We start from the raw sequence: 25726 nt of genomic DNA on the forward strand, positions 1-25726 counted from the left end.
CTCCCCTTTTAGATTAACAGTACCATAACACTCATTTAACAATTAAATATCAAACTAATTACAATTAACACTTTTAACATGCAACATTAGCTGAAAATAGTCTATTTATATATTCAGTCTTTGGGGAGGCTTCCTGATCCTTTCTGGATAGCGCCTTTCCCGAGTGTCTTGCTCTTGGTGCGGAGGCGATTCTGGCCCCCTGTCGTCGGTTGGTTCATCAGCTTCCGATGCTACTGTTTCTGGGGTAGATGCAACCTGTACGTCGGGTTCATCACCAGGTACGTATGGGCGAGGCATGGGGTTGACTTGTTCCTGTGACTCTAGGATCTGGTCAGCATGGCGTCTCACTGTGTACATTAGTGGGCCCTGCCATGTGCATATCATTCCTGGCTGCCATTTTTCTGTTCGGTAGTCGCGGGCCAAGACTGGTTGCCCTACATTGAAGCTCCTTGTTGGCTTCTCATGGATGTGCTGGAATTGCTTACTCAACATCTCTTCGTACGTTTGGTCTGAGCAAATCCAGGCGAGATCTTAACCTTCGGTTAAAGAACATCATGGCTGGGGCCTGGTTGGTGACTGCATGTGTCGCATTCCGGTAGGCGAACAGGAAATTGTCCACCTTGTGCTGCAGCGGAATGTTGTCATTGTACATAGCCTTTATTGCCTTCTTAAAGGTTTGTACGAACCTCTCAGCCAATCCATTTGTGGCTGGATGATACGGGGCGGATGTGTAATGCCTTACCCCATTCTTTTTCAAGAACCTCCGGAACTCTTCGGACACAAACTGTTGTCCGTTGTCGGAGCAAATCTGTTCTGGCAAGCCATTCCTGGCAAAAATGGTCCGTTGGACTGCAATAGTTTTCTCCGTGGTGGTGGAGGACATTTTGATGACCTCAGGCCATTTCGAGTGCGCATCCACGGCTATTAAAAACATTGAGTCCATGAATGGACCAGCAAAATCAATATGCACCCGTTGCCATGGAGATGAGGGCCACTCCCATGGGTGTAGAGGGGCCTGTGGTGGTGCATTTTGGACTTTCTGGCATCCTGAGCAGCTCTTGGTCAGGTCCTCGATTTGTTTATCGATTCCCGGCCACCACACATAAGCCCTGGCTAGGCTTTTCATTTTTACCCCTCCCAGATGACCCTCCTGAAGCTCATTGAGCACTCTATCCCTTAACTTGGGTGGAATTACCACTCGGGATACACACATCAAGGTCCCCCGGCACACTGACAGCTGTTCTCTCCTTGTCGAGAATGCTGGCAACAGTGAGTCGCCATGTGCTGGCCATCCCTTCACCATCAAATCATATACCCGAGACAGTGTCGGGTCATTTCGGGTTTCCTTTTCGATACAAGCGTTAGTTACCGGTAGGTATTCAACTATAGTCGAATGGAATATTTTGACAGGATCCACTGCTGGTGCTTCCTCCGCAGTAGGCAGTGGCAGGCGTGATAGCCCATCAGCATTTCCATGCTGTTTCGTGCCCTTATATTCAATCTCATAGTGGTGCGCCCCTAGAAAAAGTGACCATCTTTGTAGTCATTGCGCAGTCATCACCGGAACGCCCTTCTTCAGATTAAAAATGGAGACAAGAGGCTGGTGATCAGTCAGCAAGGTGAATTTCTGCCCGTGCAGATAGTGATTGAACTTTTTCACTCCCCACACTAGGCTGAGGGCCTCCCTGTCAATCTGGGCGTAGTTACGCTCGGCTGAGGTTAGTGATGGTGACGCAAAGGCTATTGGCCTCTCTGAGCCGTCCGAGAATTTGTGCGACAGCACCGCTCCAATGCCATAGGGTGACGCATCACATGCCAACCGAATTGGTAATGCCGGGTTGTAATGGGCCAATACCTCTTACGATGTGATTAGTGTTTTGCTCTTCTGGAAAGCTCATCTACATTCGTCACTCCACTTCCATGGCACCCCAGTTTGCAGTAGGGTGTTCAGTGGGTGTAGCATTGTAGACAAATTTGGCAAGAACTTATGGTAGTAGTTTACCAGCCCGAGGAACGACCTCAGTTGTGACACATTTTCCGGTGCTGGAGCCTTGACTACTGCCTCAATCTTCTCTGGGGACTTATGTAACCCCTCTTTATCGATAACGTGGCCACAATACGAGATCTGTTTTCTAAAAAACTCGCATTTGGGGCGGTTAGCTCGGAGCCCATATTCCTGCAATCTAGTGAGCAACTGCTCCAGGTTGGCAAGGTGGTCACTGTCATTTTCACCCGTGACCAGGATGTCGTCCAAATAACACTGGGTCCCTGGGATCCCTTGCAGGACTTGTTCCATTGCCCTCTGCCAAATAGCCGGAGCTGATGCTACCCCGAATACCAGCCGGTTATATTGGTAGAGACCTTTATGGGTGTTGATTGTGAGTTTTTTTTTTGATGCTTCTTCTACCTCCATTTGCAGATACGCCTGGGCCAGATCAATCTTAGTGAAACGTTTCCCTCCAGATAGCGAGGCGAAAATATCTTCACTCCGCGGAAGTGGATATTGTACGGTGTGAAGGACCGGGTTCACTGTTACCTTAAAGTCCCCACAGATGCGAACCTTCCTTGGTTCCCCAGGCGTGCTGCTCAATGACTTTTTCATCACAGGGATGATGGGTGTAGCCCACTCGCTCCAGTCTACCTTAGACAGTACACCTGAATGTTCCAGACTCTCCAGCTCTGCTTCGACGGCTGGGCAGATCGCAAAAAATTTTGGCCTTGCGTTTTCTTCAATTTTAATCATCGCTGTCATGCCTTTTAGTGTTCCGAGTCCTTGCTGGAACACTTCTTTCGCGTCAGTTAGGATCTTTGACAGTCGCCCAGGTGTGACGTCGTCATCCTTTTTGTCAGCCACAGTCAGTGCCTGTATGGAATGCCAATCCAGTTGTATTTTCCGGATCCATTCACGTCCCAGTAATGGTGGTCCTCCATCTTGCAATACATACAGGTCTAGTTTTGGTGTTTCCTTACCGTTATATATAACGGTCACCCTTATCTTTCCTTTGGGGTAGACTTTTTGCCCCGTGTACGTCTTCAAAATAATTTTTGTGTCTCTCAAGGGTATGTGTGAGAATAGCCGCTCGTAGTCCCGTCGGTTTATGACTGTTCGGGCTGATCCTGTGTCCAATTCCATCTTTACCTGGACTCCTGCTATCTTGAGAGTGACCCAAATGGTTCGGTGATCCTCCGTTGTGATCACATTATGTAGTTTCAGACAACTCAGTTCCCTGCTTTCGGAGTCGTTATCACTCTTTTGTTCATCTGAACTATTCTCCGTCATCTTATGTACCTTCTTGTACTTTCCTTTGGTAGGTTTCTTATTGCTGGTTTTCTTTCCCGACCTGCAGACTCGTGCTATGTGTCCTACTTTTCCACACTGTCTGCACACTTTGTCTTTGAACCAGCAATCATTCTGGTCGTGTGTTGTTCCGCCACAGCGATAGCACATCTCTTTTCTATATGACATTTAGTTTGTGCCATATTCTTGCGGTCTCTGTTGTATCTCTGCAGCGCCCCGTGCTGCTGCTTCATATGATACCGCAATGCTGAAAGCCTTTTCCAGCGTAAGGTCCTTTTCAGATAAAAGCCGTTTCTGGGTTCCTTCACTTTGAAGCCCACACACAAACTTGTCCCTTAAGGTATCTGCCAGTCCCGCTCCAAACTGGCAGTGTTTCGATAGTTTGCGCAGTTCTGTTAAATAATCAGCATTGCTTTCATCCTTATGCTGGTTCCGTTTGTGAAACTTGAATCTTTCTGCTATCAGCAGCGGTGTGGGGTTTAAATGTTCCTGTAGTATCGTTACTATGTCTTCAAAACTCTTTTCCATTGGCTTCGTTGGGGTTACTAGATTTCATAATAAACCATACGTCTTTGCACCCATTAAATTTAACAATACCGATGCTTTCTTGTCATCTGACACCTCATTTGCCTTGCAGTATACCTCTATTCGTTCGACATATGTAGTCCAATCTTCGACTTCATTGTCAAGTGCAGTGATATTGCCACTCTTCGGCATTTTGGGTGTGGTTTAAAATGGAGTCTCCTAATGGCTTAAAATTGCGTCTCCCACGCTTTCCTTCCTCCCCCGCTGCTGCCAACGCCGCTCCCGGCGGTTCTCGTGGCAATGGCGGCGCCTCGCGGGTTTCTGCGCGTCCCTCTCTTCGACGCTGTTCGGCCCCTGAACACTGGCTGTGCCCTGTGCACTCTGCCCTCTCTCCCCCCATCGATGCTGCTCGGCCCTTTGCTGTGCCGCTCGGTCGGGCTCTTGCCCGCCGCTGTCCGGGAAGGGTCTGCGCACTACCTGTTGCCAGCCCGTTTCGCTGGACCACCGCGACTGGAAAACCAAGCCTGGCTCTCGACAGCCTCCCCCGCAATTCTCGAGTCTCTGCTGGATGACTGGGCGGTTGCCCGTGGTCGACACCCGAGTCTCTGGCCTTGACCTCCAATCCACTGAACTCCAGGAATGAATCCCCGGGAGGTGATGCAGAGTTGCAGGTAGGTTCAAACTTGCCTTGTCGCCAATGTTGTATCTGTGTATAATAAGACACAGACTGCGGAGAACGGTACAACAGGTGTTTACTCAACGTGGCTCACACTGGAACTGATCTGTACAGATTACTACTCATTGCTATATACAGGTGTGGTCACTGCCGGTACTGCAGTATACATGAGCTGTAAAAGATAGTTCCCCCCTTAAAGGTATATACATTACAGGTGTCCTCTGCGATAACCTGGCTTGCACTTACTTCCTCGTGCGCCACGTTGTTTTTTGCTGCCTGGGCATAGCTGAGGCTGCGCTTGGGGCAGGCCTTGTACAGATGGCCAGCCTCACCACAAAGGTTGCAGAACTTACACTCCTTTGTCTGGGGCCGCCTTGCTTGCAGTTCCGGCAGATGACCACTGTGCAGTTTGCCGCCATGTGCCCGGATTTCCCGCAGGTTCGACATACCCTGGGTTGTCCGGCGTACATCATGCATCCCCAGCTTCCTCCGATGGGGAAGCTGGAGGCGGGGGGGGGGGGCGTGCAGGATGGCTCCATTGGCGTCCACCTTCAAGGTTGCTGGGGTCTGGCGCTTACTCGTCCAAATCCCAAACAAGTCCTTAATGTCCATGCTGTTGCCGACCTCATCAACATACCGGCGAGGAATGTCAGCACATCAACGACCGGGATGTGGGGGTTGTACATGTGCATTGTCACCGTGAGCTTCCTCTGCATCGGCCGAGTGAACAGCGGCTCTGCAGTCAGGATGGACAGCAGGGATTCACTCCTCTTCTCCTTCAAAGCTTGCAAAAGCTTCAGGCATCCAGTGACGTTTCTGAAGGTTACGTCAAAGTAACCACTCGTCAGGAAATCCTGCAGAGCGAAGATGTCCCCGGCTTTGAATCCACAACGTGCAGTCAGGATCCTCTTCACGAAGAGTGGGCGGTCGATCGGCACTCCTCCTTCCAGCTTCTTCACTGTGATTCGGACAGTGTTCCGGACTTCCTGGCTCGCTCCTCGGTTGGACGCCATCTCCTATGCAGATCTCTCTTCCCTGATTGGCGTTAGGCCAAAGCCAGCATGAAGATCCACCAATAGCGGGGAGAGTTTGCTTTTCAAAGGGCGTTGGACCAGAGCCAGCATAAAGATCCACCCAAACCAGAAAAACAAGTATTGCGACTCAAGGTCAATTAGCATAAGAACAAGCACTGACACTTGGGCCCCGATTTTCTCCCAGCCGTTGGGCGGGTTTTCAGGCAGGCGGGGGCCGAAAATCACAGAAATAGGGGGTCGCGAACCCCCCCCGCCCGATTCCCCGCCCCGCCCGACTTTCACCCCCGTGTTTCAGCGGGACCCGAATCAGTCCCGCCCGCCACAGGCGGGAATGGTCGGTGGGAGCCTAATCAATTATTAGAATGTTTAATCCTATTTTCAAGGGCCCTTGTAATTTTCTGGCTTTCCCCACGCAAAACACGCCTAGTGGGAACACCGCTGATGAAACCTGGCGTGAACAGAGTTGGCTTGCTTGCTTTCAGCTGCAGATCAATCAGGACCGAAGAGATTTAAACAGGCAGCATTTGCAGGCTGCAGGACCTTGTTGCTGAAGGCTTGGGGCAACTTGTTGAAGGCTTAGGCACAGCTGTGGAAGGTTGGAGCCTCACACACTTCTCCAGTGTGAGCGCCTGGGAAGCTCCTCTCGCCACCCTAACTCCGCGCCTCCTCAACGGAGGGATCTGCCAGAAGCATGTGTGGCCTTTTGTTCCTTCCCTTCCTGGCATTAGAGGATCTCCAACAACAGACGAGGCTGGAGCAACTCCAGCATCACCAGCAACAAGAGCAGGAGCGGCAGGCTGCGGCTCAGCGACCTGGGGCAGCACAGGCCAGAAGGGGTCAGCGCATGGAAGGCTGTCGGCGCAGGAGATACCCCCCCAAACAGGGTCTACAGACACAGGGTCAGCTACCTCAACATGACTGAGCAGCAGTGCCAGAGGCGGCTCCGACTTTCGCGAGAGGTTGTGACTGACATCTGCGCAATGCTGCAGCAAGACCTGGAGCCCAGAGCACCAGGTCCACACTACTTACCAGTGGCCATCAAAGTAACCACCGCGCTCAACTTTTATGCCTCAGGCTCCTTCCAGTGATCAGCAGCAGACATCAGCGGCATCTCCCAGGCGGCCGCACACACTTGCATCACGCAGGTAACCTTTGCCCTCGCGCACAATCACATCCATTTCACCAGGGATTGCGCAAGTGTGACGGCGCGGGCACTTGGATTAGCTCAGCTGGCAGACTTTCCAAGGGTGCAGGGCGTCATTGACTGCACACATGTGGCCCTTGGGGCACCCCACCGCAATCCAGGAGTTTTTGTCAACCGCAAGGGCTTCCATTCCCTTAACGTTCAGCTGGTGTGTGACCAAAAGAAGGTGATTTTGCATGTTTGTGCCAGGTTCCCTGGCAGCTGCCATGACTCCTTCATACTGCGCCAGTCTACTGTACCTCCGCTATTCAGTCCGCCAAGCGAACTTCAAGGATGGCTACTTGGAGACAAGGGATTTCCCCTGCGCTCTTGGCTAATGACGCCGTTGAGGAGACCAGCCAGCGAAGCTGAGGAGCGCTACAACTCCAGCCACATTACCACCAGAAGCATTATCGAGCAAACCATCGGATTGCTGAAGATGCTCTTCAGATGCCTCGATAGATCAGGTGGAGCCCTACAGTACTCATCAGCCAGGGTCTCCAAAATCATCGTGGTGTGCTTCACGACATGGCACAGCGTCGTGGCTTGCCGATTCCGCAGAACCAAGAGGCTCCTCACAGAGCCGCCTCGGATGACGATGATGCTGAGGAGGAGGAGGAGGAGGAGGACGGAAACGAGCATCCTGCAGAGGCCCGCCAAACAGCGGCACCAGTGCGCGAGAACATTGCTGGGCGGAATGCAAGGAACGCACTCATCCTGGGCAGATTTGGGTATACTCAAGGACCCAGCATTCACAACCCTCTGGGGTAGAGAACTCCAAAGATTCACAACCCTCTGAGTGAAGAAATTCCTCCTCATCTCAGTCTTAAATGGCTGACCCCTTATCCAGAGACGATGCGCCCCCATTCTAGACTCTCCAGCCAGGGCAAACAACCTCTCAGCAAAACTAAAACCATGTTGGCTCTGTCTGATCAAATTATGATTTTCTAAGTGCCCTGTTACCACTTCCTTGATAATGGATTCCAGCATTTTCCTGATGACTGATGTCAGACTAACTGGCCTGTAGCAGAGAGTTTTCTCTCTCACTCCTTTCTTTTTTTTATTTGTTTAAGGAATGTGGGTGTCGTTGTCGAGGCTAGCATTTATTGTCCATCCCTAATTGCCCTTGAGGTGGTGCTGAGCTTCAACTGCTGCAGTCCATGCTTCTTTGTGGAGCTTTGATATAATTGAGTGCCTTACTCGGCCACTTCAGAGGGCAGTTAAGAGTCAATCACATTGCTGTGAGACTTGAGTCACATATAGGCCAGACCGGGTAAAGACAGCAGCTTTCCTTCCCTAAAGGACATTAGTGAATCAGATGGGTTTTTACAACAATCTGGAAGTTTCATTGTCGCCATTACTGATGCTAGCTTTTAATTAACTGAATTTAAATGCCCCAGCTGCCACGGCGGGATTTGAACTCACGTCTCCAGATCATTAGTCCAGGCCTCTGGATTACTAGTCCAGTAACAATGCTACTGTACCCCTTGAATAACAGGCTTACATTTGGTACCTTCCAATCCACTGGGACCATTCTAGAATCTAGCGAATTTTGGAAGATCATAACCAATGCATCCAATATTTCTGCAGCCACCCCTTTTAGAACGCTAGGATGTAGGCCATCTGATCCAGGGGATTTGTTGGCTTTTAGTCCCATTAGTTTCTGTAGTACTTCTTCTCTACTGATATTAATTACTTTAAGTGCCTCACTCTCGTTAGCCCCTTGGTTCCCCATTAATTTTGGCAATACCTTTTGTGTCTTCTACTGTGAAGACAGATACAAAATATTTGTTTAAAATCTGCCATTGCATTATTCCCCATTATAATTTCACCTGTTTCAGCCTCTAAGGGACCAACACTTACTTTTGCTACTCTCTTCCTTTTTACATACTTGTAGAAGCTCTTGCATTCTGTTTTTATATTTCTTGGTAATTTACTCTCATTCTATTTTCTCCCTTTTTATCTATTTTTTGGTCAGTCTTTGCTGGTTCCCAATTCTCAAGCTTACTACTAATCATCGCAACATTATAAACCTCTTCTTTTAATCTAATACTATCCTTAACTTTTTTAGTTAGCCACGGATGGATCACTTTTCCCATGGAGTTTTATTTCTCAGTGGAATGTGTATTTGCTGAGAGTTTTGGAATATTTCTTTAAATGTCTGCTTATCTACCGTCATACCTTTTAACCTAATTTCCCAATCATACCCATGTTTATTTAAGTTTAAGACTCTCGCTTCAGATTTAAGTATTTCACTCTCAAGCTCAATGTGAAATTCTAATATATTATGATCACTCTTCCCCGAGGATCTTTTACTATGAGATTACTAATTAACACTGTCTCATTACACAATACAAGATCTAAAATAGCCTGTTCCCTGGTTGGTTCTATGACATATTGTTCTAGAAAACTGTCTCGAATGCATTCCAGCAAGACCTGGACGATATTCAGGCTTGGGTTGATAAATGGCAAGTAACATTCGTGCCACTAAAGTGCCAGGCAATGACCATCTCCAACAAGAGAGAATCTAACAATCTCCCCTTGACATTCAACGGGACTACCATCGCTGAATCATAGAATGGTTACAGCACAGAAGGAGGCCATTCAGCCCATCAAGCCCATGCCGGATCTCTACAAGAGCACTTCAGCTAGTCCCATTCCCCCGCCCTCTACCTGCAGCCCTGCAAATTTTTTTCATTCAGGTACTTATCCAATTCCCTTTTGAAAGCGATTGAATCTGCCTCCACCACCCTTTGTGGCAGTGCATTCCAGATCATAACCACTAGCTGTGTACAAACGTTTTTCCTTATGCCATCTTTGGTTCTTCTGCCAATCACCTTAAATCTGTGTCCTCTGATTCTCGACCCTTCTGCCAATGGGAACAGTTTCCCTCTATCTACTCTCTAGACCCCTCATGATTTTGAACACCTCTATCTGATATAACTGAGCGGCTGCAGAACATTGAGGGGGGAGGGTGAACAGCCAGAGGTTGTGGTCCATATTGGTACCAATGACATAGGTAGAAAGAGGGATGAGGTCCTGCAGGCAGATTTCAGGGGGCTAGGAAAGAGATTAAAAAGCAGGAACTCAAAGGTAGTAATCTCCGGATTACTTCTGGTGCCATGCGCAAGTGAGTATAGAAATAGGAGGATCGAGCAGATGAATGCGTGGCTGGAGAGATGGTGCAGGAGGGAGGGCTTCAGATTCCTGGGGCATTGGGACCGGTTCTGGGGCAGGTGGGACCTGTACAGGCCGGCCAGGTTGGGCTGAAACCAAAATCCTCATGAGGAGGTTTGCTAGTGCAGTTGGGAGGGTTTAAACTAATTTGGCAGGGGGATGGGCACCAGGATGTAACATTAGAAAGGGAAAATAAAGTGCTCAAAGGATCGTGAGAGGCAGAGAGCACCAAAGTAAGAAATAGCAAGGTATTAGGTGGGATCCAACTAAGAGAGAATACAGGATGGTCTAAGATGGGTTTACAGTGTATGTATGTGAATGCACGAAGTGCAGTAAACAAGGTAAGTGAGCTGCAGGCACAAATAGCCATATGGGAATATGATGTGGCAATAACTGAAACCTGGCTCAAAAAAGGGCAGGATTGGGTATTAAATATACCTGGATATAGGGTGTTCAGGAAAGATAGGGAAGGAAAGATAGGCGGTGGTGTGGCAGTATTGGTTAAGGAGAATGTTACAGTGCTGGAGAGGGAGGATATCCTGGAGGGGTCAAGGACAGAATCTATATGGATAGAGTTAAGAAATAAGAGGTCCCATTACACTACTAGGTGTATTCTATAGACCACCAAATAGTGGGAAAGATATGGAGGAGCAAATTTGCAGAGAAATTACAGTGAGGTGCAAGAACTATAGAGTAGTAATAATGGGGGACTTCAACAATCTTAATATAGACTGGGATCGTAATAGTGTAAAGGGCAGACAAGAGGTTCAGGAGAACTTTGTTGATCAGTATGTTTCCGGCCCGACGAGGGAGGAGACATTGCTGGATCTGGTTCTGGGGAATGAGGTAGGTCAAGTGGAGCAAGGAGATTTGATAGAGCTGCTCAAAATCATGAGGGTTCTGGACAGAGTAGATTTGGCAGAAGGGTCGAGAACCAGAGGACACAGATTTAAGGTGATTGGCAAAAGAACCAAAGGCGACGTAAGAAAAAACTTTTTTACGCAGTGAGTGGTTAAGATCTGGAATACACTGCCTGAAAGGGTGGTGGAGGCAGACTCCATCTTATCTTTCAAAAGGGAGTTTCATAATTATCTGAAGGAAAAAATTCTGCAGGACTACGGGGAAAAGGCAGGGGAGTGGGACTAGCTGAGAGTCGGGACGGGCTCAACGGGCTGAATGGCCTTCTTCCATGCTGTAACCATTCTATGATTCTATCAAATCTCCTCTCAACCTTCGCTGCTCCAAGGAGAACAACCCCAGCTTCTCCAGTCTATCCACATAACTGAAGTCCCTCATTCCTGGAACCATTCTTGTAAATCTTTTCTGCAACCTCTCTACAGCCTTCACATCCTTCCTAAAGTGAGGTGCCTAGAATTGGACACAATACTCCAGTTGAGGCCGAACCAGTATTTTAGAAAGGTTCATCATAACTTCTTTGCTTTTGTACTCTATGCCTCTATTTGTAAAGCCCAGGATCTCATATGCTTTTTTAACCTCTTTCTCAACCTGCCCTGCCACATTCAATGATTTGTACACATATACTGCTAGGTTTCTCTGTTCCTGTACCCACTTTAGAATTGTACCCTTTAGTTTATATTGCCTCCCTGCCAAAATGTATCACTTCGCACTTTTTCTGCGTTAAATTTCATCTGCCACGTGTCCTCACATTCCACCAGCCTGTCTATGTCCTCTTGAAGTCTATCACTATTCTCAACATCCCCACCATCAATATCCTGGGAGTCACCATTAACCAGAAACTTAACTGGACCAGCCACATAAATACAGTGACTACAAGAACAGGTTAGGCTGCGTATTCTGTGTAGAGTGTCAAAGCCTTTCCACCATCTACAAGGCACAAGTAAGGAGTGTGACGGAATACTCTCCACTTGCCTGGATGAGTGCAGCCCTAACAACACTCGAAGCTCGACACCATCCAGGACAAAGCAGCCCGCTTGATTGGCACCCCATCCACCACCTTAAACATTCACTCCCTCCACCACCGGCGTACTGTGGCTACAATGAGCACTATCTACAAGATGCACTGCAGCAACTTGCCAAGGTTTCTTCAACAGCACCTCCCAAATCCGCAACCTCTACACCTAGTAGGACAAAGGCAGCAGGCTCATGAGAACACCATCACCTCCAAGTTCCCCTCCAACTTGGGAATATATCACCGTTCCTTCATCGTCGCTGGGTCAAAATCCTGGAACGAACTCCCTAACAGCACTGTGGGAGCACCTTCAACACACGACTGCAGCGGTTCAAGACGGCGGCTCACCACCATCTTCTCAAGGGCATTTAGGGATGGGCAATAAATGCTGGCCTTGCCAGTGACGCCCAGATCCCAAGAATAAGAACATAAGAAGCAGGAGTCGGCCAATCGGCCCCTTGAGCCTGCTCCACCATTCAATAAGATCATGGCTGATCCAATCTTGGCCTCAACTCCACTTTCCCGCTCTCTCCCCATACCCCTTGACTCCCTTGTAGTTCAAATGTCTGTCAATCTCTGCCTTGAATATATTTAATGACTCCGCCTCCACAGCTCTCTGGGGTAGAGAATTCCAAAGATTCACGACCCTCAGAGAAGAAATTCCTCCTCATCTCCATCTTAAATGGGCGACCCCTTATTCTGAAACTATGCCCCCTAGTTCTAGATACCCCCACTAGGGGAAACATTCTCTCAGCATCCACCCTGTCAATCCTCCTCAGAATTTTATATGTTTCAATAAGATCACCTCTCATTCTTCTAAACTCCGAGTATAGGCCTAACCTGCTCAACCTTTCATCATACGCCAACCCCTTCAACCCAGGAATCAACCTAGTGAACCTTCCCTGCACTGCCTCCAATGCAAGTATATCATTAAATATGGAGACCAAAACTGTACGCAGTACTCCAGGTGTGGTCTCACCAGCACCCTGTAAAGTTGCATCAAAACTTCCCTACTTTTATACTCTATCCCCCTTGCAATAAAGGCCAACATGCCATTAGCCTTTCTAATTATTTGCTGTACCTGCATGCTAACTTTTTGTGTTTCATGTACTAGGACCCCCAGATCCCTCTGTACCGCAGCACTTTGTAGTCTCTCTCCACTTAAATAATAATTTGCTTTTTCATTCTTCCTTCCAAAGTGGATAACCTCACATTTTCCCACATTATACTCCATCTGCCAAATGTTTGCCCACTCACTTAGCCTGTGTACATCCCTTTGCAGGCTCTCTGTGTCCTCCTCACAACTTGCTAACCCACCTATCTTTGTATCATCAGCAAATTTGGCTACGGTATCCTTCATCCAAGTCATTAATATAGATTGTAAATAGTTGAGGCCCCAGCACTGATCCCTGTGGCACCCCACTAGTTACTGATTGTCAATCTGAAAATGACCCATTTATCCCGACACTCTTTTCTGTTAGTTAGCTAATCCTCTATCCAAGCTAATATATTGCCTCCAACCCCATAGAAACATAGAAGATAGAAGCAGGAGAAGGCTATTTGGCCCCTCAAGCCTATTCTGCCATTTAATGAGATCATGGCTGATCATCCAAATTCAGTACCCTGTCCCTGCTTTCTCCCCATATCCCTTGATCCCTTTAGCCTTAAGAAGTATATCTAACTCTGTCTTGAATATATTTAATAAATTGGCCTCAACTGCCTTGTGTGGTAGAGAATTCCACAGATTCACCACTCTCTGGGTGAAGAAATTCCTCCTCATCTCAGTCCTAAATGGCTTACCCCTTATCATTAGACTATGACCCCTGGTTCTGGACTCACCTGTCATCTGCAACATCCTTCCTGCATCTAGTCTGTCTAGTCCTGTTAGAATTTTATAAGTTTCAATGAGATCCCCTCTCATTCTTCTAAACTCTAGCGAATATAAGCCCAATCGACCCAATCTCTTTTCACACGTCATTCCTGCCATCCCAGGTATCAGTCTGGTGAATATTCGCTGCACTCCCTCCATGGCAAGAACATCCTTCCTCAGATAAGGCGACCAAAACTGCACATAATACTCAAGGTGTGGTCTCACCAAGGCCCTGTACAACTGCAGCAAGACATCCTTGCTCCTGTACTCGAATCCTCTCGCTATGAAGGCCAACATACCATTTGCCTTCTTAACCGCCTGCTGCACCTGCATGCTTACCTTCAGCAACTGGTGCACAAGGACACCCAGGTCTCGTTGCACTTCCCCTTCTCCCAATCTATTGCCGTTCAGATAATAATCTGTCTTCCTGTTTTTGTCACCAAAGTGGATAACCTCGCATTTATCCACATTGGGCAGATGCATGGCAGATGCAGTATAACCACCCAAATCATACTGGACTTTCTCTGCATCCTCCTCACAGCACACACACCCACCAAGCTTTGTGTCATCTGCAAACTTGGAGATATTACATCTAGTTCCCTCGCCTAGATCATTAATATCTTTTGTAAATAGCTGGGGTCCGAGCACCAATTCCTGCGGTACCCCACTAGTCACTGCCTGCCACTCGGAAAAAGACCCGTTTATTCCAACTCTTTGCTTCCTGTCTACCAACCAGTTCTCTACCCAAGTCAATACCTTACCCCCAACCCATGTGCTTTAACTTTGCATGCTAATCTCTTATGCAGGACCTTATCGAAAGCCTTCTGAAAGTCCAAATACACCACATCCACTGGTTCTCCCTTATCTATTTTACCAGCTACATCCTCAAAAAATTCCAGTAGATTAGCCGAGCATGATTTACCTTTTGTAAATCCATGTTGACTTTGTCCGATCCTGTCACTGCTTTCCAAGTGCTCTGCTATTACATCTTTTATAATGGACTCTAGCATTTTCCCCACTACCGATGTCAGGCTTACCGGTCTATAATTCCCTGTTTTCTCTCTCCCACCATTTTTAAATAGTGGGGTAACATTAGCTACCCTCCAATCCATGGGAACTGTTCCAGAGTCTATAGAATTTGGGAAGATGACCAGCAATGCATCTAGTATTTCTAGGGCCACTTCCTTAAGTACCCTAGGATGTAGATTATCAGGCCCTGGTGATTTATTGGCCTTCAATGCCGTCAATTTCCCTAACACCATTTGCCCACAAATACTGATTTCATTCAATTCCTCCCTCTCATTAGACCCTATGTTCTCTGACATCTCTGGGAGGTTATTTGTGTCTTCCTTTGTGAAGACTGAACCAAAGTATGTATGCCATTTCTTTGTTCCCCATTATAAATTCACCTGATTCCGACTGCAAGGGACCTACACTTGACTTCACCAATCTTTTTCACTTCACATATATATAGAAGCTTTTACAGTCAGTTTTTATATTCCCTATAAGCTTACTCTCATATTCTATTTTCCCCCTCTTAATTAATCCCTTTGTCCTCCTTTGCTGAATCCTAAACTGCTCCCAATCCTCAGGTTTGCTGCTTTTTCTGGCCAATTTATTTGTCCTCTCCTTGGATCTTATGCTATCCCTAATTTTCCTTGTTAGCCACGGTTGAGTCACCTTTTTTGTTTTATTTTTATGCCAAACAGGGATGAGCAAATTCTGTAGTTCATCCATGTGATCTTTAAATGTTTGCCATTGCCTATCCACTGTCAACCCTTTAAGTAACGTTCCCCACTCCATCCTAGCCAACTCGTGCTTCATACCATCGTAGTTTCCTTTATTTAAATTCAGGACCCTAGTCTCTGAGTCAACTACTTCACTCTCCAACTTAATGAAGAATTCTATCACATTAGGATCGCTCCTACCCAAGGGGCCTCGCACAACAACGTGCTAATTAATCCTTTCTCGTTACATAATACCCAGCCTAAGATGGCCCGATCTCTAACTGGTTCCTCGACATATTGGTCCAGGAAACCATCCCGTATACACTCTAGGAATTCCTCCTCCACAGTATTGTTACTAATTTGGTTAGCCCAATCTATATGTAGATTAAAGTCACCCATGGTAACTGCTGTGCCCTTATTGCACGTGTCTCTAATTTCCCATTTAATGCCATCCCTAACCTCAGCATTACTGTTTGGGGGTCTGTATACCACTCCCACTAACGTTTTCTGCCCCTTGGTATTTCTCAGCTCTACCCATACAGATTCTGCATCATCAGTGCTAATATCCTTCCTTACTATTGTGTTAATCTCCTCTTTAACCAGCAATGCTACCCCACCTCATTTTCCTTTTTGCCTGTCCTTCCTGGAATATTGAATACCCCTGGATGTTGAATTCCCAGCCTTGGTCACCCTGGAGCCATGTCTCCGTAATTGCAATAACATCATAGCCATTTACATCTATTTGTGCAGCTAATTCATCCACCTTATTACGAATGCTCCTCGCATTAAGACACAAAGCCTTCAGGCTTGTTTTTTTAGCACTTAATCCTTTTAGAATTGTTATTTACTGTAGCCCTGTTTGATTTACACCCTTGATTTCTCTGCCTTCCACTTTTGCTTTTCTCCTTCCTGTCTTTTGTTTCTATCCTTTCTTCCCTTTCCTCTGTCTCCCTGCGCAGGTTCCCAACCCCCTGCCATTTTAGTTTAAACCCTCCCCAACAGCACTAGCAAACACTCCCCCTAGGACATCAGTCCCGGTCCCGGTCCCTCCCAGGTGCAAACCGTCCAGTTTGTACTGGTCCCACCTCTCCCACAACTGGTTCCAATGTCCCAGGAATTTGAATCCCTCCCCCTTGCACCATTCCTCTAGCCACATATTCATCTGAAATATCCTTCTATTTCTACTCTGACTAGCACGTGGCACTGGTAGCAATCCTGAGATTACTACCTTTGAGGCCCTATTTCTTAATTTACCTCCTAACTCCCTATATTCAGCTTTTAGGACCTCATCCCGTTTTTTACCTATATCGTTGGTACCTATATGCACCACGACAACTGGTTGTTCACCCTCTCCCTCAAGAATGCCCTGCAGCCGCCCCGAGACATCCTTGACTCTTGCACCAGGGAAGCCACATACCATCCCGGAGTCTCATTTGCGGCCGCAGAAATGCCTATCTATTCCCTTTACAATAGAATCCCCTATTACTATAGCTCTCCCACTCTTTCCTCCCGTCCTGTGCAGCAGAACCACCCCTGGTGCCAGGAAGTTGGCTGCTGCTGCCTTCCCCCGATAAGCTATCTCCCTCAACAATATCCAAAGTGGTATATCTGTTTGAGAGGGGAATGGCCACAGGGGACCCCCGCACTACCTGCCTGCGCCTACTACTCTGCCTGGTGGTCACCCATTCCCTTCCTGCCTGTGCAGCCTTTACCTGCGATGTGACCAACTCACTAAATGTGCTATCCATGATGTCCTCAGCATCGCGAATGCTCCAGTATGTATCCATTTGCAGCTCCAGCACCGCAATACTGTCTGCCAGTAGTTGCAGCTGGATACACTTCCCGCACACGGTCATCAGGGACACAGGAAGTGTCCCTGATTTCCAACATAGCGCAGGAAGAGCATGCCATGGGGCCGAGCTGTCCTGCCATGACTTACCCTTTAATTCATTGAAATTAAATTAAATCAAATCAATACCACTAATTACCCTACAATTAAATGATATACTCAAGTGCCCTTGGTTACTAGCACGCCCCGATACACAACAGAGATCTTAGAAACTATAACCACAAAAATTAAGACCTTCTAAATTTTATAAACTATTAATCTTAACTGTCAAACTATAGAGTAGTATAAATACTTACCTGGCCGTACTCACCCAATCAGCTGCTTCCTATTGCCCGTGTCACTTTTTGAATCGTGACGTGGCTCCGGAACGCCGCCGCTGGTCTGTGAGACTGGTAAGCCTCTGTAAAAAAGCCCATGAAAGTGAGTTTAAGTACTCACTGTACTGCCGCTCTCTGCTCCTCCCAACACTGGCCTCTGTATAAAAAGAAAAAGCCCACGAAAGTGAGTTTAAGTACTCACTGTACCACCGCTCTCTGCTCCTCCTGACACCAGCCACTGTAAAAAAGCCCACGAAAGTGAGTTTAAGTACTCACTGTACCGCCGCTCTCTGCTCCTCCCGACACATGCGCTCTTATCTTGTGCAGTAACCTTTTATGTGGCACCTTATTGAATGCCTTCTGGAAATCCAAATACACCACATCCACTGGTTTCCCTTTATCCACCCTGTTTGTTACATCCTCAAAAAACTCTAGCAAATTTGAATGAATAAAAAAACCCATAAAGGTCAAAGAAATTCAGCCCTTACCTTTCTGTACTAGTTTATCGTGAGATCAGTAGCAGGATTCTTTGATCAATTCAGTCCTTGTATCTGTTACTGAGACTTGATGAGACACTATTGCTATCAGACAAGAAATTCTGTCCAAACTCTGTAAATCATATGACTTTACATGTACAATGGCAATAAGTAGCTTTACTATATATCCAAGAATCAGTCTCCTAACAGACAGAAGTATTGTGAGGTACATGTGAAGGACGGAACTTTTGTTAGTTAACTGCACTAACGCAATGTGCAGCAATGATGTTACCTTAACGCTCAGACCTGTTTAACTGTTCATGCATTGTCTCCATAGAACCACTGCCTGAGCCTCTGATCAGCAGTAATTCTACCGATGTGGATACCACCATTGAACTGATCTGTCAAGTGTCGGTGGGCAATGCGAGTTCCATTCTGTGGACGAAAGATGACGATACGATAACGAATGGCCAACATTATCAGTTAGCACAAAACAACAGCAAGTTGATTATTTCTAAAGCCATAAAATCAGACTGTGGGAAATACACTTGCACCGTGGAAAACCCTGTTAGCAAGAAGAACAATTCGTATTCTCTTTCTGTTTATGGTGAGTCAAGCCAGCCAGTGAATTGCATTTATTAGTTAAAACAATATTCCACTGATATCCCTTGCACTCAGCCTCACTAAGGGTGTTAATGTGGGAATAACATTGTGTATTGTTATTCTCCATTTTTATATGGACTGTACCACAATTGACCCAGATATTTCCATGGCAGGACAAAGGAGTAGGATGGAAAATCACAGACTGGCAGTGCACAATTTCCCGACATAGGCTCCTGGCATTTACCAGGCACGCCAAAGTGCAAAATCACCATTTAAGTTATCAAGGTGCAATTTTGACCCCTCATGATTTTGAACAATTCTTTAACCTTTGCTGCTCTAAGGAGAACAACCCCAGTTTCTCTAGTCTCTCCACAGAACTGAAGTCCCTCATCCCTGGTATCATTCAAGTTAATCTCCTCTGCACTCTCTCCAAGGCTACCAAGCAATAACTACACATTTAAGGGAAAAAAATCCTTGTTTGCAATTTGTAAAATGGTTTGAAAATAGTATAAGTTTAATATAATAATTTCTATTTCAGGTCTTCCACCTCTGTATCACCACACACTGGGATTGTCCATTGCTGCACTGATTTCTGCTGCTCTAGTCTTGAATTATCTAATAATTTCATGTTTGCATGAGGACAGCAAAACAATAAGTAAGAAAGATATTTGTTTAAAACTGTTACAATTTAATAATTGAGATACTGTGAAACATTTAAATGTGATGCCTAAGTCATCTTAAATTCTGGTCCTCAATGTATGTAGTGATTAATTCAAAAGTATGAATATTATCTGCCTGAAAGGGTGGTGGAAGCAGATTCAATAGTAACTTTCAAAAGGGAATTGGATAAATACTTGAAGGGGGCAAAAGTGAAGGGCTGTGGGGAAAGAGCGGAGAAGTGGGATAATTGGATCGCTCTTTCAAAGAGCCGACACAGGCACAATGGGCCGAATGGCCTCGTTCTGTGTTGTAACATTCTATGATTCTATGAGTAATGTTGATATCCATTTGCTTATTTTTCCAGGTCTTCAGTTTCAACGAAACATGCTACTATTCTTGCAGTTTGCCACAATGCTTTCGTTTATCATCCTTTTTGCTGCCTTTGTGTGTTGGGAACAGGCTGAAGGTATTGCATGTGTTCCTGTTTGTTTTCTCTCTCAGTTGGTAATTGCATTTCTACAATACTTCTGACATAATGGGCCAGAAATTCGTGACCAAATGCGTGAGTACGGTTTGGGTACTCACGCATCTGGCCGTTGGAAATGCCGGCGTTCAGCATGCACAGCGCATGCGGGGAACGCCGGCATTGCCAGTCCTCAGAACGAAGGGGTTCATAGGCACAGCGCGTGCGACAGCACAGGCAGCGCTTGCGCAGTGAACTTTGTTGATTTCATTCATGGATTCAGTGCGGGTAAGCCTTTACAAGTTACACTTGAAAAAAGCATGTGTAAAGTTGTTCCAAGGCTGCGGAGGAAGATATATTTTATCGTGGAGCTTCTGAAAGGCAATATTTTTGTTTGGGAAAGGGAGGGAAGTTATTTTAAAAAATTTTAAGTAAGTTTTAAAGTTTAAATTTTTTTTTTTAAACGGGTTTTCAGAACGGTAGGTAGAAGGAGCAATTGTGGCTGTGTGAATTGAATGTGAAAATGAGTGTTCTAAAATGAGTAATGTAACATTTCCAGCACTTTTAAGAAAGAAACTTTTCATCAGTAATAAGTAATTATGTATGTATGTCCGCATATATTCCTTTACGTATATGTATGTATGTTTTATATTCCTTTACTTATGTGTATGAATGTATGTTTTTAATTATGATTTTCCAATAAGTTACTTTCTCTGAAAGTCATAATTAAATAATACATTCATACACATAAGTAAAGGAATATATACATAACACGCAAAGGAATATATACAGACATACATACTTTCAGAAGCTCCACGATAAGAAATATCTTCCTCCACAGCCTCTGGAGCAACTGTACCCATGTTTTTTTCATGTGTAAGTTGTAAGGACTTGACCTCACTGAAAGCATGAATGAAAGCGGCGAATTTTACTGCGCACGCGTTCTGCCTCTGAACCCCTTCGTTCAGAGGACAGGAAATGCCGGTTTTCCCCGCATGCGCTGTGCATGCTGAAAACCGGCATTTCCTCCGGCCAGACGCGTAAGTACCCCGACCGTACTCGCGCATTTGGAAGGGAATTACTGGGCCAACATTTTACATGTCAATAAAATGAAAAATTTAACAATTGCACGATTTGCCCCCTCGCATCTGCGACTGAGGGTCCAAGGAGGTGCATTGCGCAAGAGATCATCGTCGTACGTATCCTCACACTGTTCCCTTTCAGGAACTGTATGAAGTGGTGGAAGGATTTATGGCCGTGATTAACGCTCATTCCGTGACCGTAACCATCTTTGAACCAGCCATTAGGGTGGTTAGCCCTATGGCGTGAGGGTTTTACAGGCTCCCACAACCCATCTGAGGGGGGGGGCCACCCACACCCACGGACGCAAGTATCCCGCTGGATGTCCACCCAGAATTTATAGTTGGAGCTCCGACTCCACTTGCCGGGACTGTCTGGAGTGGGGTTCGAAACCCTACTCCTTCTGGCCCAGCGGCGGGGATGCTTACTGCTACGCAAAAGGCCCACTCCGCACAAAAGGTGACACCCATACGTTTCCTGCGCCTTTTCCCTCTCCGTGACTGGAGCCCTATGCTGCCACTTGAAAGACCAAGCTATCATCTGCCCTTTTTGCGGCGCCTTTGACTTCTCATTACCAATGATGAGCAGGCGCTGCGCCTCCACCTCCTTGAGGAGATTGCTGAGGTCATCATCAGTTCAATTGTGAGTTCTTTTAATGCCGTGAATTGTGCTCATTCCAGCCATTTCACGTTGCTAATCGGATTGGGCCTTTGGCATAGCGGTAGGATCCCCGCCGCTGGGCCAGATCAGGGTAGGGTTTCGAACCCCGCTCCAGACAGTCCCGGCAAGTGGAGTCGGAGCTCCGGCTCTAAATTCTGGGTTGACATCCAGTGGGATATTTGCGTCCGTGGGTGTGGGTGGACCCCCCTCCTTGTATAGCTTGTGGGAGCCCGTAAAACCCTCCCGCCATAGGACTAACCGCCCTAATGGCTGGTTCAAAGATGGTTACGGTCACGGAATGAGCGTTAATCACGGCCATAAATCCTTCCACTACTTCATACAGTTCCCCAAAGGGAACAGTGTGAAGACACGTATGACGACGACATTGCTAAATAAATAAATGGAATTTAAAAAATTCTTTTAGGGCTTTTAAAAGTCTTTAAATTGCTTTAATTCTGTTTAAAACTACTTCAGATTCTTCAAAATAATGTAAACGTTTTTAAAAGTTTATAAAAGTTACCAAAAGCTTCAAAAAACTTCCAAAAACCTATTTAAACTGCTGCTTTGCATGTAAAAATGCTTAGCAGCTTGGCAGAAACATTGGGGGCGTGTCCTGTTAAACTGAGACCTCAAGGGGCGTGTCTCAGTTGCACAGCGCGCTCCAGGCTTCGCGTTGGCTGCACTCCTGGGCGGCGTGACGTCAAACGCTGCCCGGGATTCTTCAGATTCAAAATGGAATTCCAGGCGTCCCTGGAGGTGATCGGCAGGCGCGTCGGGTAAGTGCAAATCGGGACCTTGCACGCGCGGCAAGCCCCGTTCACAAATTTCTGGCCCACTATGTCATCCAGTGGGTGTGGTAGTGTAGTGGTTATGGTGCTAGTCTGAGAGCCCAAACAAGAGAGACTTGCATTTATACAGCATCTTTCGCAACCTCGGGACATCCCAAAGCGCTTTACAGCCAATGAAGTACTTTTGAAGTGTGGTCACTGTTGTAATGTAGGAAACACGACTGCATCAATTTAAATTTGTCACAGAGTGAGGAGAGAGAGTAGCAAGAATCCCTTTACTTTGAGGGCTTTTGGAGCATGGAATGCTCTGTTATCGGGAGCGGTTGAGGCAGAGACCATTGCATCTTTTAAGGGAAAATTGGGGAGCCTATGGGGAGTGAGCGGGGCAGTGCAATTAGTTGTGGATCACTCGAGCAACAAGCCGGCACAGGCCTAATAGACCAAACAGCTGCCTCCTGTGCTGTAAATATCTATGATCTATAATTAAAGAATTCCCTTAAGGTATATCTCGTTTTGTTGTATTTCTTATCTAACCTGTGAATGTGTGTAATTTTATTCATCTTTTGTTCTTTTAATAGGACATTCCGGAATCACCCGGTTTATGTTGGTGCTTTTATTTATCCTGCTAATATTAAACATATTATCATCTTGGAGTATGGTGGGCTGCGACTCGAAAAGGTTAAATAAGATTTGGTCGACCAAACGTAAGTTCAAACATGAGTTGCATTCTTATTTGCATCATTCTTTTAATACCCTATATTAAATTTCCTCTTAGCAATCTCTGCTCCATTTAAAGAAACCCATTAACCTCATCCTGCTAATCTACATTGTACATTCTCTGTGGCTTTAATGCCCTTTCTATAAGTCCTGCCGTTGCTATGTAATTGGCCACTGGCTCCCAAAACAAGCGCGAGTGTTGGTGAATACTGTTAAATCTAGGTATCTTTAGGTAGAGTGTCCTTCAATAAATCGACAGAGACTGCAGAGGAACAATCAACAGGTGTTTACTGGATGAGGGTTGCTCTAAAACTAAAAGTACAGATCCCTACTCAGGGTTTATATACAGGTGTGGTCACTGCCAGTACTACAGTATACAGGAGCTGTAAAAAGTAGTTCTCCCCTTAAAGGTACATACACTACAATTCCTCCCCTTTTAGATTAACAGTACCATAACATTCATTTAACAGTTAACACTTTTAACATGCAACATTAACTGAAAATAGTCCATTTATAAATTCAGTCTTTGGGGCAGCTTCCTGATCCTTTCCAGATAGTGCCTTTCCTGAGTGCCTTGCTCTTGGTGCGGAGGCGATTCTGGCCCCCTGTCGTCGGTTGGTTCATCAGCTTCCGATGCTACTGTTTCTGGGGTAGATGCTACCTGTATATCGGGTTCATCACCAGGTACGCGAGATATGGGTTTGACTCGTTCCTGTGACGCTAGGATCTGGTCGACACGGCGTCTCACAATGTTCTCCCCAACATCCACTGTACATTAGTGGCCCCTGCCGTGTGCATATCGTTCCTGGTTGCCATTTCTCTGTTCGGTAGTCGTGGGCCAAGACTGGTTGCCCTACATTGAAGCTCCTTGTCGGCTTCTCATTTGATGTGCTGGAATTGCTTATTCTCAACATTTCTTCGTACATTTGGTCTGAGCAAATCCAGACGAGATCTCAACCTTCGGTTAAAGAACATCATGGCCGGGGTCTGGTTGGTAACTGCATGTGTCGCATTTCTGTAGGCTAACAGGAAATTGTCCACCTTATGCTGCAGTGGAATGTCGTCATCGCACATGGCCCTTACTGCCTTTTTAAAGGTTTGTACGAATCCATTTGTGGCTGGATGATACGGGGCAGATGTGTAATGCCTTACCCCATTCCTTCTCATAAATTTCCGAAACTCTTCAGACACAAACTGTGGTCCGTTATCAGAGCAAATCTGCTCTGGCAAGCCGTTCCTGGCAAATATGGTCCGTAGGACTGCAATCGTTTTCTCCGTGGTGGTGGAGGACATTTTGATCACCTCAGGCCATTTCGAGTGCACATCCACGGCTATTAAGAACATTGAGTCCATGAATGGACCAACAAAATCAATATGCACCCGTTGCCATGGAGATGAGGGCCACTCCCATGGGTGTAGAGGGGCATGTGGTGGTGCATTTTGGACCTTCTGGCATCCTGAGCAGCTCTTTGTCAGGTCCTCGATTTGCTGATCGATCCCTGGCCACCACACATAAGCCCTAGCAAGGCTTTTCATTTTCACCCCTCCCAGATGGCCTTCGTGAAGCTCATTGAGCACTCTCTCCCTTAACTTGGGTGGAATTACCACTCGGGATCCACACACCAAGGTGCCCTGGCATACTGACAGCTGTTGTCTTCTGGATGAGAATGCTGGCAACAGTGAGTCGCCATGTGTTGGCCATCCCTTCACCGTCAAATCATATACCCGAGACAGTGTCGGGTCATTTCGGGTCTCCCTCTCTATATCCGCGTTAGTTACTGGCAAGCGTTCAATTATAATCGAATAAAATATTTTGACAGTGTCCACTGCTGGTGCTTCCTCCACAGTAGGCAGTGGCAGGCGTGATAGCCCATCAGCGTTTCCATGCTGTTTCGTGCCCTTATAGTCTATTTCATATTGGTTCGCCCCTAGAAAAAGGGACCATCTTTGTAGCCGTTGCGCAGTCATCACCGGAACGCCCTTCTTTGGATTAAAGATGGAGACAAGTGGTTGGTGGTCAGTCAGCAAGGTGAATTTCTGCCCGTGCAGATAGTGGTTGAACTTTTTTACTCCCCACACTAGGCTAAGGGCCTCCCTGTCAATCTGGGCGTAGTTACGCTCGGCTGAGGTTAGTGACCGAGACGCAAAGGCTACTGGCCTCTCCAAGCCGTCCAGGAATTTGTGCGACAGCACCGCACCAATACCATAGGGTGATGCATCACACGCCAACCAAATTGGTAGTGCTGGGTTGAAATGAGCCAACACCTCTTTTGATGTGATCAATTCTTTGCACTTCTGGAAAGCTCGTTTACATTCGTCATTCCACTTCCATGGTACCCCCGTTTGCATTAGGGTGTTCAGTGGGTGTAGTACTGTAGACAAATTCGGCAAGAATTATGGTAATAGTTCACCAGCCCGAGGAAAGACCTCAGTTGTGACACATTTTCCGGTGCTGGAGCCTTGACTACTGCCTCAATCTTTTCAGGGGACTTATGTAACCCCTCTTCGTCAATAACGTGGCCACAATACGAGATCTGCTTCTGGAAAAACTCGCATTTGTGGCGATTAGCTCATAGCCCATATTCCTTCAATCTAGTGAGCACGTGCTCCAGGTTGGCGAGGTGATCACTGTCATTTTCGCCTGTGACCAGGATGTCGTCCAAATAACACTGCGTCCCTGGAATCCCTTGCAG

The 25726-nt window shown here is 46.5% G+C and overlaps 1 protein-coding gene across 3 annotated transcripts in view; it reads left to right on the top strand.

The window, feature by feature from the left end:
• LOC147095816 (uncharacterized) overlaps positions 1-25726 on the top strand; it is a 76442-nt gene that overhangs the window by 11930 nt on the left and 38786 nt on the right. For all 3 annotated transcript variants that reach the window (XM_085974815.1, XM_085974816.1, XM_085974817.1), the window contains exons 3-6: positions 18400-18669; positions 19204-19320; positions 19690-19791; positions 22895-23020. In XM_085974815.1, the coding sequence (XP_085830941.1) occupies positions 18400-18669; positions 19204-19320; positions 19690-19791; positions 22895-23020 (615 nt within the window). The remainder of the gene's footprint in view (positions 1-18399; positions 18670-19203; positions 19321-19689; positions 19792-22894; positions 23021-25726) is intronic.

The sequence above is a fragment of the Somniosus microcephalus genome, unplaced genomic scaffold (genome assembly GCF_052327205.1).
Source record: "Somniosus microcephalus isolate GS21.2 unplaced genomic scaffold, FLI_Smic_1.0 unresolved_chr1, whole genome shotgun sequence".
In the NCBI taxonomy this organism is placed as follows: Eukaryota; Metazoa; Chordata; class Chondrichthyes; order Squaliformes; family Somniosidae; genus Somniosus; species Somniosus microcephalus.